The sequence below is a fragment of the Spermophilus citellus genome, assembly GCF_964194105.1.
Source record: "Spermophilus citellus genome assembly, chromosome: 14".
Lineage (NCBI taxonomy): Eukaryota > Metazoa > Chordata > Mammalia > Rodentia > Sciuridae > Spermophilus > Spermophilus citellus.
The window spans coordinates 104443053-104456930 of NC_138194.1; the positions used below are offsets into that span (position 1 = coordinate 104443053).

Below are 13878 nucleotides of genomic sequence, written 5' to 3' on the forward strand. Positions count from 1 at the left end.
AGTGCAAAACCACTAAGCACCACCAGGAGGAAGAGAGGCATATTACTTGAAGTCAGGAGAACACTGGAGATAATTCTCAAAGCAGTGTGCCCCCCAAAAAAACAAAAGCAATGGACTTTTATTGGGGAAATGAGCATATTTCCCTAGGAGACTCATCACTTGTAGAGGTGGGCACACTGCTGGGAATGCTCAGTTTGAGGTCACAGCACAGCCTAAAAAAAAAAAAAACCCAGCTGGCAATGCCTCTGGGCAGAGAATTCAGTATCACAATGAGCAAAGTTCACTCCAGGTCACCTAGACTCTGTGATCAGCAGCTTGCACTGGTTCCTTGTAAGTTGCTCTGGAGAGTTTGGTCTGAAACAAAACACCTCTGATGGAGCATTAAGTCACTTAAGGGGCGGCTTCTCCGTTCCTCCAGGAAGCCTAGGCGTTTGTCCCTAACTGTACCAGCCCAGTGCTAACAGTATGATTCTGTGGTTTGTCTATTACAGTTTGCTGGGGAACTATGCAGGAAAAACCAGTTAGGGTTACTCTGGGACAGTTGTGGGGGTAGACTCAAGATGGCTGTAGTCAAGCTGAATCTACCCAGGCTGCACGTGGCTGTGGCAAAAAGGGTCAATCCTGGGTTTGGAGACTGCTGTTGGACACAAGGGTTTTCTTTTTACATAAACATACCTGTATGGTGCAATGGATAAGAAAATCAACTGTGGAACTTAAAGGACAGCTCTACTCTTATCTGTGTAAAATGAGATTAATTTCTCTGAACCTGTTTCCTGGTTAGTAATATGATGAAGTCGGGTTTTCAGTGTTTTGAGAGCCCTTGGGTAAGTTGGGACTTCAGTCGCAAAGCAGTTAGCAACCCTGCCCTTCAAGGGGATAGAGGAGGCCAGATCCTGGTGTTGACCCGGTGCCCCTCACAGGATACTTCCTTCATCTGGTAGGTAGCCTTGTGTTTAGCTGTGGACCTGTACCAAGGTTTCCTCACTTGGGAGCGTTTCTATGCTGGCAGACACCTGAGTGGCTCTTGTCTGACCGATTTTGTGGAAGGCAATCCATCTTTGCCCCCGCGGTTCCTCTCTAAGTACTCCGCTCCTGCAGCTGGCCCGACTGTGGCTAGACTGGGTTCATTGCTGGACGCTCACGTTCCCACCCCAGTGCCGGCCAGCACCCCCTCTCTCCTGGACCACAGCCTCAACCCAGAGTTGGATTCCCTTTTTCTTCCCACCTACGCCCCCCACTTCCCGCAAGCCCTTATGGCCTCTAGGTCCCCTTGCTTGCCCCGTCTGTGCCCCACCGCCGCATCCCCCAGCACCTCGGACAGCGCCGGGCCAGCAGCCGCGGTCCCCGGCTGGGCTGGGGAGCCAGCCCTCGGAAGTGCCTGCTGGCCGCGCTTCCGTCTCGGTGGTGCGCGTTCCGCGCGCTGGAACTTGGGCCTCCGGGGCCACGGAGCACCCGCCCCCGAGCCGGCAGGCCGCGCGTCCTCCGGGGCCCCTCTGGTCCCGGTCCGCCCCGCGCGCGGCGGCCAGCTGGAGCTGTGAGCGTGGGGCGTGTCCCCCTGCATCAAGCCAGGGACCCGTTCCGCAGGCGCGCCTTGAACGAGGCCGGTACCGTTTGGCCAGCGACACCTGGTGGCCACCGTGGAAGGAGGGAGGCTGGAGGAGTCGTGGGGAAAGCTGCGCGGCGTGTTCCTCTCCGCGAAGGCGCGTCCTGGAATGTCGGGACAGCGCCTTCTCAGTGCAGCCCACCGGGATCGCCGAGCGTCTGCCCCTGTCGCCTTCTCCTGCACACCAGTCGGGGCGAAAGGGATGCTCCTGCTGTTGCCGCCGGAAGAGTCCCACCCTCCTGGACTTTGCCTGGACACAGTCTGTTGGCCAGGCAGCTAGCCGCTACCTGCCTCCTGCGCAGTCCTGTGTCCCTTCGGAGCGCACCTGGGCTCTAAGCATAGCCCGGGGGATGCCTTCTGAGACCCGCAGGACCGGGAAGTGTACATCCCAGCCAATGGGCTCTGGCACCGGCTCTAACCTTGTCTCCCGCCTCACCTGCCCAGGGAGACCGGCCAGACTCCGTCAGGCAGCCAGCATCCCAGAACACGGTACTTACCTCTCCAGCCCCCTTCTTCGTCCCTCAGGCTCGAGCCCCAACCCTGCTGCCTCCCCTCACTCAGCCAGCAGCCTCCATGGGCTCTGCCAACAGCCCACCCTTGCCTGCTGCCCTACTGGGTGGGTGGGAGATACCCCACCACACCGCAGACCTCAGGGAGGAAAGTTGAAGTCACATCCTTAAAAAGCACGTTTTTAACAAACTTCTTTTTCCCCAAAGCATTTGTTTGTGGTCTTTAAAGAGATTTTAGAAAATGTAAAAAGAAAAGAAAGAAAAAGAATAATGGAAGCCAGGAAACGTTTTTCCTTCCTGTCAGTAATTATGAAGAAGTGTTTGCCTATATTTTCAATCAGTTCTTGGTTTTAAAAGGAACTCAATGCTTAACTCATCCCTAAAATAACCTTCCTGACCTGAGGTCTCAGATTTGCCAGGATCTGTCCTGGAGCCCTTGTGAGGTGCTCCAGGGGGATGAGGCCCTACACACAGCTGTGTGCTGAGCCCAGGACTGGACTCTGGAGCCCACACTGCACTCCCACTGCTGCCCTGTCCTCCCTCAGTTTGCTGTGACTGTGAGTGGATGGCGTGTTTCCAGGGAGGATGCCTGGATGGGCGTCAAAGGGGCAGCGGTGTGAGCAGGGTCCTCCAGGCTCCCCTTCAGGGTCCTGGAATGCCCATCCATGCTCCTTGGGAGAGACCTTTTATCCCAAATGGGAGAGCTGTTCCTAAGTGTGTCCCCAGCATGGGAAGCAGGTTTGGCCAGTTACGCCCCAGGCATTGCCCAGGGGTGCTTCATGCATTCCAGTGCATCTGGTGTTAGCGGAGGTCTCAAAGTCAGGAGGATGCTCCAGAGAGCCTGGCTGCTTGTGGACCACTTTCAGAGTGTCCAGCAGTTGGTGACTTTGTCACATACCTCCTTACCCACTCTAATTCAGTACAGCATGCTGGCCCCAGGCAGCTGAGGTGAAAAGCACTGACTCCCAAGAGCCAGATAGTTCCCCATGGCCTGGGGGGAGGCAGGTGGGGACAGAAGTCCACCTGTGTGCTGGGGGGGGGGGGCAGGGGGACTCAGTCTTGTAATTCACGTCTGGTAACTCCCAGCTCTGACCCGAGCCTTAGACGGGCAGTGTGGTTTGGTGCAGATTCAGGCTTTCCTTTGGGTTCTCATAGGCAGCCTGTCCTGGCAGGAGAGCCGGTTGCCCTTTGCCAGTTCTGCCATGTCCCTTACAGGAGCCAGGTCTTCCCTAAGCTGTGGCCCTATGTCTTCTTTAAAATGCAGTGTCCCTCTTTCCTCACCTCTCCAGCCCACAGACCACCCTCCTGGGTCACACTAGGCCTGTGGGTCATTCTCCACCTCTCCTCAGAGGCTGCCCAGGCAGCGCTGTGTCCAGCCAACTCCAGCCCAGACTTAGCAGAGAGCAGGACCACATCACCATGTCCTCTGCTCTTTCTCTTCTGTGACTTATTTTTAGGAAGAAACAAGAAGGTTCTAGAAATAGTTAGGAAGGCACTGTGCCACAGCAGCTCAGTGAGGACAGGGGGCAGGTCACACAGCTGCCTGGATCTGTGTTTCCCTACCCAGATGAGACACAGAGGCCGCTCTGCAGGGAGCTGGGGCAGAATGCTTGCTGGTGACAAGCACGGTGGTGGGCAGACAGCCTGTCCCCTGCTGACTCTGTGAGGTCCTGTGCCCCTCCTGGCAGTCACCTCTCCTTTGGTCCTATGGCCTGCCTTTAGGCCAGGGAGCAGGAACCCACTGAGCTTTTCAGCCCTGGCACCTTTAAGGAGTGCTAAGCTTCGGTGACTTAGGCCTGCGGTCTGCATTTGGAGGTGCAGGGCTCAGGCCCTTTCCAATACCCACAAGTCCCGCCACCGCTCCCTGCTGTGCCCCTCCCCTGACTCAGGCAGTGGCAAGGCCCTACTGAGGTGGATGGCGCCAGGTGTCCATCCTCTGGAGGAGCGCAGTATGTTTCTGGGAATGGGCTGGTTGGTTTCTGTATTCCTTTAATAAGTCTAGTTGCGACTTCTCATGTGACCATTAAGTTTGAAGGAAAAAACGTGACTTTCCCAATTAATGCAACTACTTCTAAAGAATGAATCTGTTTGCTCTAAATGATTCATCTGTGGAACTGTAAATTGTTAATGTTTAATGAGAAACCCCCTGTAGGAAAAACAGTCAAGGAAGTTTTTGAGAAATTAAATTAAAATCTAGAGAAGAAGAATTCATGTTAAGAAAACAGATTAGTGCTTGGTACTGGGCAACTTGTTCTTGTTGCTGTGCACAATGGTTTGTGCTCTTACTCTTGTTTGATTAAAATCAGTAGTCTCTCTTTTCAAGCTAACCACTTGCCATAACAGTGGCTGTTCTAGTCAATAAGTCAAGAAAGAATAGTCAAGGTGTAGGCCAGTAGTCTGGACATTTCTAACTATTATTAAAAGCTAACTAACAGAAACAGCTTAAAGCAAAACGCAAACTGAAAGTAAAAATGCTTGCTTATGCATAAGCCAGGATACATTCTTCTTATCTAATTGTAGCTACGTAATATTTTGTTTCTTTGAGTAATGATTCATGTTTTGTAACCACAAAGTACCCAAAATGACAAGTATGTATGATTAACTTCACAAGTAGAGATGGGGATTGGGCACCTTCACTCTGTGTCTGTGTTGGTTCTCCGCCGCCTTTCGCCATCTCTCGCCGACTCCTCGCCATCCGTTCCTCTCCTGAGACCCCCTGCCCGAGCTGGACTCCGACAGCTCCCTACAGCCCCGTCCGCGTCCCCCCCCCACCCCCGCGTCCAGGACAAAGCTCCTAATTTCCCTTCTCCCTGCCTCTCACGAAAACGGACGCTCTTGCCCCCCAAGGCCCGGGCACGACCAGAGTCCGGTGACACCGCCCTGTCCCTTTCTGGTTTCAGACCGTGAGGACCAAGGAGCGCAGAGCAGGGAGGCCTGGAGCGGGCAGCGCCCCGGGGCGCCCGCGGGGGAAAGCCCAGCCCGCGCCCGGCCGAGGCCTCCCCGCCGCGCCTGGGGCCAGGGCGCACGCGTGCGGCGAGGGCGGGCGCCGCCCAGCACCAGCGCGTCTCACCAGGAGAAGCCGAACGCGTCGGCCACTGCCCACTGCGGCCGCGCCTTCGCGCACAGCTCGCACTCACGGCACCGGCGCTTCCACGCCGGCGGGAAGCCCTTCGCGTGCCCGAGCGCGGCCAGGCCTTCAGCCAAGCTCCAGCACCGCAGGGTCCCACGGGCGAGCGGCCCTACGCGTGCCCGGACTGCGGCCGCGCCTTCAGCCGCGCCTCCTTCCTCAGCGAGCACCGCCGCATCCACACGGGCGAGAAGCCGCACGAGTGCGGCCAGTGCGGCCGCGCCTTCCGGGCGCTGTCGGCTTCTTCCGGCACCAGACGGTGCACACGGGCGAGAGGCCGTTCCGCTGCTCCGAGTGGGCAGCGCCTTCCGCCTCAGCTCCCATCTGATCCAGCACCGGCGGGTGTACGGCGCGGAGTGAGCCCGGCCCGCCGCCCGCGGAGAGAACCCCAGGCTGGCCGGTGGCGCGGGGCAGCGGCGGTCGGACGCGGGGTGGCAGGGGACCCGCACAGCGCCTGACACCTGCGCAGGAATTGCCCTCCTGAGATGGCTTTTGACAATGCCGGAGACCAGGTCAGGAGCTGGGCCAGAGGCGACGCGGCCTGACTTTGGACCGGCTTCAGGTGAACCATGCTTTTACACCATTTAACTGTCTGGGCTTTATGTCCAGGCCTTCACCTCCCACTCCGACCCTAAACAAGAAAGGCAAGAACCTACTGGACCAGCCCGAAGCCAGGCCCAGGGGGTTCCTTGCCCCTTCCCAGCAGATGGGGAGAGAGGAAAGGCCTTGGCCCGCAGGGTTCAGAGTCACACTGCTTGGTCAAGGAGAGATGGAATTTGCAAAGGAGCCAGGTGTGGGGCTTGGTGGGAGGGACAGGAGAGGGATGAGCAGGAAAGAGAGGAGACTCCTGCCCAGGGAAAAGGGCTTGAACTCTGTCCAGTGGGTGGTTCGCAGCTCACCTGAGCCACAAATCAAGATCAAACAGGAAACATCAATAACTGGGGGGGAGGACATCTCCCCAATACAGAATGTTCCATGGGGATGGGGGGAAGGGCTTTTATACTTTATAGGTCATCCCCTTTAGTTGTTTTGGTTTTATATGTGTTTTGCAACACTGCATAATTTTTTTTCAAATAAATATGCAGCATATGGTGGGTATGCATCACAGATGTTTTTATTGATGCAGTAATGAGAAAGCTGCAAGCACACAATGGTGAGGGATGGCAGGAGACTGGTGCAGGAGCCCAGTTCCAGGGCAGCAGGCTGCAGGTGCCTAAGGGAGCTTGCTGGGGCTGACCCAGGCTTCTGCACTGGGGATAAGTGCCCAGGGGCACTGTAGCAGGGCAGGTATCCTACCTACCCATGGCCGCTCTTTGCCCCTGCTGTGGTCCTAGGCCTGTGGTCTGCATTCTCCAACTCCGCATTCAGAAGCTATGACTGCATCAGAAAAGGAAAGGATCCTGGCATTGAGTGGCCTGCTTGACCACCATGGGCAAAGTGGCAGCCAAAGGCCTCTTCACCACATTCTTCCTGCCATCTCTCCCAGCTTGCAGCAGATTCCCACTGTCTGATTTTTGCTGAACTCATTGTGCTGGGGACACAGGAAGAGCCCCTGTGGCTTCTCCACATTGACTAGGGATATCCTAAGGGGTTAAACTATTCTGTCAGACTGGGTCCTGGAATGATGTCCAAGACACAGTGCCTACTATCTGGCCTTTACCAAAAGGCTGATCCTGTGATGGGATGAGAAGTGGGCCTCTGTAGTTTCTGGCTACTATTCTTAGCACAGCAAAGCCTGGCGGAGCTTTGGAAATGGGGGTTCCCCATTTCCTAGCCGCCAGTCCTTCCTCTCAAAATGCTCATCTATAAAACAGACTCTCAGGGTTACTGAATTAAAGGCTGACTGTCGTGGCTAGGGACTGTGGAACAGAATGGTGACTGGAAGCCAACATGAGTGGCCTGCCTGTCTGTGTCATCCCCTTAAGTCTACATTAGTGGAGGGAGAGAGTACACGTGGCGTGTTGGAGACAAGCCAATCAGCAAACATGGCTCCCTGTCCACATGCCCACAAGTCCTGCCTGGCACCCCTGCAGCCGCCTCTCCAGGGACTTGCCAGCTCTGAGTGCTCTCAGCCTGAACTTTTGGAGTCAAGTGGACCCACCAAACACAGGTCAAGTGTCAGAGTGCTCCTCTGACCTGGGCAGCACATGGGACCTGAGGAGGAGTGCTCAGGTTGGGACCAGAGCCTTTACGCCACCTGGTCTCTCATCTCTTAAGACTGACTGGCCTTGGTCCCCAGCTGCTGCAGGCCTGACACCATCTCAGCCCAGGGCTGCAGAGGGTGGAGACCTCTCTCCCAGTCTCTGGAGAAAGCTGGCAGAAGGCCCATCTTGGATGAACAGGCAGGGGCAGAATTCCAGAAAAATCTGGTGGGAAAAGGGACCTTTCTCCATCCCAGAGAGGAGAGAATGCTGCTGTCAGGTGGTGTGAAGAAGGAGCCTCAGCAGAACCAGTAATGGGCCCGAGATGCATCTCTGAACTGTTGGGAAGGAAAATCCAATGCAGATCCCATGGCTGAATCTGCCTTGTGCCATCTTCAGGAACAAATGTCAGCAACACATCTGCATGATGGTAAAGTAGGCGCATTTGAAGAAAATCCTCTCAGCATCTTGGTGTGCAGGCCTAGCCATTGTGTCCACTGTCCACTGGTCCAAGAACATACTCTGCTGGGACTCAGACATGAAACAGCTTTTCCCTATATTCTTTCTTTTAAAGAATTCACTGTTTGTTCGTTTGCCTTATGTGGCACTGAGGAGTGAACCCTCAAATATGTGAGGCAAGTGTTCTACCTCTGAGCTACACCCTGACCTTTTTTTTTTTTTTTTTTTTTTAAAGGGGGGATATTCCTGGATAAGAAAGACTTTATTTATTTATTTATTTTTTTAAAGAGAGGAGAGAGAGAGAGAGAGAGAATTTTTTAATATTTATTTCTTAGTTCTTGGCGGACACAACATCTTTGTTGGTATGTGGTGCTGAGGATCGAACCCGGGTCGCACGCATGCCAGGCGAGCGCCCTACCGCTTGAGCCACATCCCCAGCCCCCACCCTGACCTTTTTTAAAATTTATTTTGAGGCAGGATCTCCCTAAGCCGCCCAAGTGACGTTATGCTTGTAATCCTCCTGCCACGGGCACACAAGTAGCTGGGATTGTCATCCCCTCTAGCTCCTTTTTATTTTATTTTGAGAGTCTCCTGCCTCCGTGCCCTGAAAATCTAGGATCACAGGTGTGCACCACCACACTCTGCATCCCCTCATTTTTTTTCAAGCTTATAAATGTCATATTTTACTTGTTTATCAAGAGGTCATTTTTGAGGGGCTGGGGATGTGGCTCAAGCGATAGTGTGCTCGCCTGGCATGCGTGCGGCCTGGGTTCCATCCTTAGCACCACATACAAATAAAGATGTTGTGTCCGCCGAAAAATATAAAAAAATAAATAAATGTTAAAATTCTCTAAAAGATGTCATTTTTGATAAAACGCCTTATTTTTTTATTCAATAAGTAGAGTGTACTTCAGAGAAACTGGAAAATATAGAGTAGAAGAAGGAAATCACCGGTTTGCGTCACGTGGAAAATGCACCTTTCTTTCCTTACAGATTCCCCCCTTCACCCTGCCCAGCAGTGCGGTGCCGCGACCCCTGCCCCGTGGTGCTTACGGAGGGCCTCTCACAGACCACCGGGCAGTCGGCTGCCAAGTCCGGCTACGGAGCAGTGGCGAGCGCCTGGAGAAGCCGGCTCCAGGTCAGCCTTTGTGCCACGCCCAGTGTGGCACTGTCCCCTCCCGCCGGGGTCCGACCTCGCCTTCGGTCGCTGGGTCAGCTCCCCCGCCTTCCTCTGGTCCCGGGGATGGCCGCAGGGTGGCAGGGAGGGACGCCCAGGACCGTGGCCAGAGCGCCCGCTGCCCTTGGGGCGTGGGAGCCAGGAGCGACAGGGCGGGCGCCGGCCGGGCCGCTGCACCCCCGGGAAGGTGGCGGCTGGGCGGGGCTGGGCACAGAGCAGCAGTCCTCCCGCGCCCAGAGCGCCCCGGAAGTGCCCGGGGACGGGGCGGCGGGTGGCACTTCCGGCTGCGGGCGGGGCGGGCCGGCAGCTGGGCGGTGGTGCGCGTCCTGGCAGTTGCCAGGGTCCCCCTGTTCTGGCAGCCCCCGCTTCCGGACGCAGTTGGATCCGCTCGCCTTGCCGCAGCATGGGGCTTGGAGAAGCCAGTCCTTAGCCCCAGCTGCACCATCCCATAACCTTTTCTTGTTTTAAAATTTTATGTTCAAGTTTTTATAATTACTAAGAAAATATTAGGACCCATGGAAATTTCTCTAGACTCCCAGGGGCTGACCAACCTTCTGGGTGCACTCACTGCAGCAAGAAGCCACCGCCGGCTGCAGTGACCATTTAGTCTTGACCCTCTGGAGGGCCAGTGATGGGAGTGGGGCCGCCCCGGGGGACCCCCAGGTCCCCTTCCCAGTCTCTTCTCTGACCTCAGCTTACCCTCCGCTGCACCTAGCTTTCCCTATCATTCTGTTTCTTTTCTTCTTTTACCCAGGCAAGAATTGTTCCCTTTCCTGTTGTTCTGCAAGGTGCTGCCAAGCCTGATCTCCAAAAGCCTGTCCAGGGAGAGGGAAACCCTGATGGAGTCCCCCACAGGTGAGAGGTGTGAGGGGACAAGCCCACGATGAGGCTCAGAGGAGTTGGGGAGAGAGGCGGGCAGCTTAGGAATTCACCCCCTACCCACCCATCTGCCCAACTACTCAAGATTTAGCCAGGGCTCACCTTCCTGCCCCCTCATCTTCAACACTTCCTGCTACCTCTCCAGGTGCTTTCCTGGCCACAGCATGCCTCATGCTCCTTCTTCCTGGCTACTTGCCTGCTAGTTGGCCTAGGTTCAGGAGGTGACCAGGGAGAGTGAATGAAAGAATGGAAGTGCTGGTGAGTCTTCTGCTTATTGTCCAGCTGCCCTGTCAGGCTCTAAGTTCTAAGCTCTCTCTGTCCCTAAGATGCAAGGCCACATCTGAAGTCCATAAAAGCTGAGGACTCATACTTCAATGTATTATTGTTGTTCCTATTAGTGCTCAGAACGATGCCGTCTTCCCTTGGTAAGGAAGTGTGCACCGTCAAAGCCTCTGCATGCTCAGTTTGCCAATTCTTGCTTAGTGGAAGCCTGAGTCAACCAACCATGGCCACCCAGAACACACACAGACCCAATACACCAGACTCACACCTCCCATGAACTGAGAGTCAGCCCTATGTCCACAGACAGATGACTGTCCCTCCAGGGGGTACCAGATGCACTGTTCCAGACCCACCCCTTAAGCCCAGACCACAAATGTTAGAAAATAGGAACTGGATAGGCAAAATAATAGATATCCACTACGTAGGACTTTAATCTTACTCCTCAGTCATTACCCTGGCTTGCTGGTGCCATCTCAGATTCACCTGTATCATGGTGACGGTCGTCTTTGTCTAAGCTTGTGCATGTCTGATCTCCTCTAGCTGTGAAAACTACATTTCCAGTGTGTGCTGGGCAGGCAGTGCAGACTGTGGGGCTGACTGCACAGCTGGAGGCTTCAGGGGCAGGAGGATGCCTTGAAGAGGCTGTGCCTGTGCTCCTGCAGGGGCCGCCCGGAGCACCCAGGTCTCAGGACCTTGGTGAACATGTGGACGCTGCACAGAGGCCTGGAGAGGGCCTCAGGGGACTGGGGACTGGTGAGAGAACTGGAGGGCACAGCAGTGGCGAGGGTGGTGTGTCCAGGTCAGACAGCACACTTAACTCAGGCCCTGGAACAGATCAGCGAGGCCGCTGCAGAGGGCGGCCTTATCAGTGTGACACCTGTGACCGGAGCTTCAAATGCCACTCGGATGTGGTGAAGCACCAAAGCATCCATTCTGGGGGCAAGCCCTACGAGTGCAGCGACTGTGGGAAGGCCTTCATCCACAGCTCGCACGTGGTGCGGCACCAGAGGACTCACGGGGACAAGCCCTACGTGTGCCAGGAGTGCGGGAAGGCCTTCAGCCAGAGCTTCAACCTCCTCAGACACCAGAGGGTGCACACGGGCGAGAAGCCCTACGAGTGTCCCGAGTGCGGCAAGTCCTTCGGCCAGAGGTCGGACGCCGCCAAGCACGGGCGGATCCACACTGGAGAGAGGCTGTACGAGTGCAGCGACTGCGGCAGGACCTTCGCGCACCGCTCCAACGTGGTGCGCCACCAGCGGACTCACCGCGGGGCCAGCCCGTACGCGTGCCCGGACTGCGGCCAGGCCTTCAGCCAGAGCTCCAACCTCCTCCAGCACCAGCGGGTCCACACGGGCGAGCGGCCCTACGCGTGCCCGGACTGCGGCCGCGCCTTCAGCCGCGCCTCCTTCCTCAGCGAGCACCGCCGCATCCACACGGGCGAGAAGCCGCACGAGTGCGGCCAGTGCGGCCGCGCCTTCCGGGCGCTGTCCGGCTTCTTCCGGCACCAGACGGTGCACACGGGCGAGAGGCCGTTCCGCTGCTCCGAGTGCGGCAGGGCCTTCCGCCTCAGCTCCCATCTGATCCAGCACCGGCGGGTGCACGAGGCCGAGTGAGCGCACGCGGGGTGCGCAGGGTAGGGGCAGCACCTCTGGGGCCTCCCACACCGCAGGCCTGTTCTCACTCTGTGCAGCCAGGGAGACAATAAAGGTTTCTGCCTCTGAAAGCCTCCCTCTGTCTGCACCCCGCGGGAAAGGAGGGTAGGAAAGGCCGGTGTCGCTGATGGGCACGGCAGGCTTTCCCAAGGTAGAGACTTGAGGGACCCTGGGCAGTGCTGGACTGTGCCAGCTTTGCTCTGTGGTCAGCAGGCCTCACCTGTGCCCTCATAACTTCCTTAATCTCATTCTTCAAGGTGAATGCAAAAAAAGATATCAGGAGACTGCTTCTAATAGGCAACCAAGAAACAGAATTTTTTAGAACGCAAAAGAAAATAGGGGTAGCGTGGGAAATAAGAAAAGGTGAACAAGATTATAAGTCATAACCTTAGAGAAACTGCAAGGGAAGCCAGCTGTGGGTGAGGTCGACAGTTGCTTGAGCCCAGGAGTTTAAAAAGAAACTGTAGCATTAAATAACAGAATATTACTTTTAAAGGAAAATTCAAAAAAGTAAAAGGAAAGATAGATAATAAAAAAAGTTAAGATGAACAGACTCAGATTTGTAATATGAATAGTTTTTCACACTGCTCACTGCCTGTAGAAAGATTGGAATCCAAAGACCTCTTTTCATTTTGAACCATCTCAGTCCCTTTTCACTAGGACTGACACAAGTCCCTTAAAATATCGTTGGTTGCCTATGTAGAAAATTACAGTCAACTTTATTAGACAAAAATGCACTTTAAGTTTTGAGTAAATATTTTCTCAATTTTGTATGGTGTGTTAGAATGCTGTGGGACAGCATTTTTCAAGTTTTTAGAATCCCTCTTGTCTAGCTCAGGGAGTTTGTTCTAGAAAGTAAGACATTTCTAAGGCCTTATAAAAAGAGTGTCATGGCACAACCTTGCTTCTTTGCCCTCAAGCTTTTTTTAAGAATCTTGCTGACCAGGGACAAGATGTGAAATGGTGTTATTTCTGGAACAGTGCCAACTCCAGTTCTGTCACATACTCTGGTTGCAGACTGGACAGTTTCTTCTCTGGCTTCTTCACCCTTGAAGCCTGTGCAGGTGGAGACACTTTTAACACTCTCCTTATGCACACGGGTCTCCTGGCTTTCGAGTTGCTGGAAGCACTGTTTTCCAACACCTCTTTTTTGTGGGGAGTGGGGCACACTGGGGATTGGACTTGGGCACTGGACCCCTGAGCCACACCCCAGCCCCCTCCTATTTTGTATTTTATTTAAAGACAGAGTCTCACTGAGTAATTGCTTAGTGCCTTGCTGTTGCTGAGGCTGGCTTTGAACTCGTGATCCTCCTGCCTCGGCCTCCTGAGCCACTGGGATCACAAGTATAATTATTACTGCCCTGGCTTCCCCCACCTCTTGCTCTCTGCTAGCAGAGTCCTGATTTCCTGGGCTCAAGGTCAATGCTGTATGAGAATTGGGTGCTGGTTTTTCCGCCCCAGACTGAGTGACTAATGCCACAGACATTTATCTCTCAAGGTTCAGGGGCTGGAAGTCCAGGGTCAAGATGCCAACAGACTTTGTTCCTGGAGATAGGTGCTTCCGGCTTGTGGAGGCCCTCCCTGTGGCACGCTTGTGGAGGGAAGCCCTGGAGTCCTTACTCTTCTCAGAGAGCCCCAACCCCACCCCGCCCACCACCTTTCAATCTCATAAGCACCCAAAGGCCCTAGGACTAGGTGCCATCACATGGGGGATTAGGACTTCAACATAGGGATCTGGGGGGGGCACAACAGCACCCCATTTTTTTGGAACCTGTTTTATGTTAACATTTGCTGAGTAACAATCCACCCCCAAATCTAATGGCTCATGGTGATGGCGGTGTTGGCGGCCCATGCCTGGCAGGCTGAGGGGGCGAGTGCAGTTACTACAGCTGTGAGGTGAACCCAAAGGTGTGCGTGGGCTTTGATCTCAGGGACAGCCTCCAAGGTGTGCAGTCCCTCGGGAGGAGGCCCAGCCTCTGCCCTGGAGCTCTCCACTCACCGCAGCCCTGCCCACTGTCCTGGGCTGGCCCGAGCCAGGCAACCTGGAGA

At 55.0% G+C, this 13878-nt stretch overlaps 1 protein-coding gene across 2 annotated transcripts; it reads left to right on the forward strand.

Annotated features, from left to right (window-relative positions):
* The first annotated feature begins 5664 nt into the window (after window positions 1-5664).
* Window positions 5665-12562, forward strand: ZNF696 (zinc finger protein 696). 2 transcript variants are annotated; one of them, XM_081265678.1, is made up of 3 exons: window positions 5665-5801; window positions 9771-9871; window positions 10718-12559. In XM_081265678.1, the coding sequence occupies exons 2-3, from the start codon at window positions 9856-9858 to the stop codon at window positions 11788-11790; spliced, it is 1089 nt and encodes a 362-aa protein (XP_081121804.1). In that variant the 5' UTR covers window positions 5665-5801; window positions 9771-9855; the 3' UTR covers window positions 11791-12559. The 2 variants fall into 2 exon arrangements, with proteins under 2 accessions (XP_081121804.1, XP_081121803.1); XM_081265677.1 differs by lacking the exon at window positions 5665-5801 and adding an exon at window positions 8781-8977 and having other exon boundaries at window positions 10718-12562.
* The last annotated feature ends 1316 nt before the right edge of the window (window positions 12563-13878 follow it).

Excerpts from the sequence above, each read along its gene's own strand:
- ZNF696 (XM_081265677.1), top strand. The coding sequence starts at position 8,811 with ATGCACCTTTCTTTCCTTACAGATTCCCCCCTTCACCCTGCCCAGCAG. Across the intron at positions 8,978-9,770 it reads CCTGGAGAAGCCGGCTCCAG|GCAAGAATTGTTCCCTTTCC; the intron begins GTCAGCCTTTGT and ends TCTTTTACCCAG. Across the intron at positions 9,872-10,717 it reads CCTGATGGAGTCCCCCACAG|CTGTGAAAACTACATTTCCA; the intron begins GTGAGAGGTGTG and ends GATCTCCTCTAG.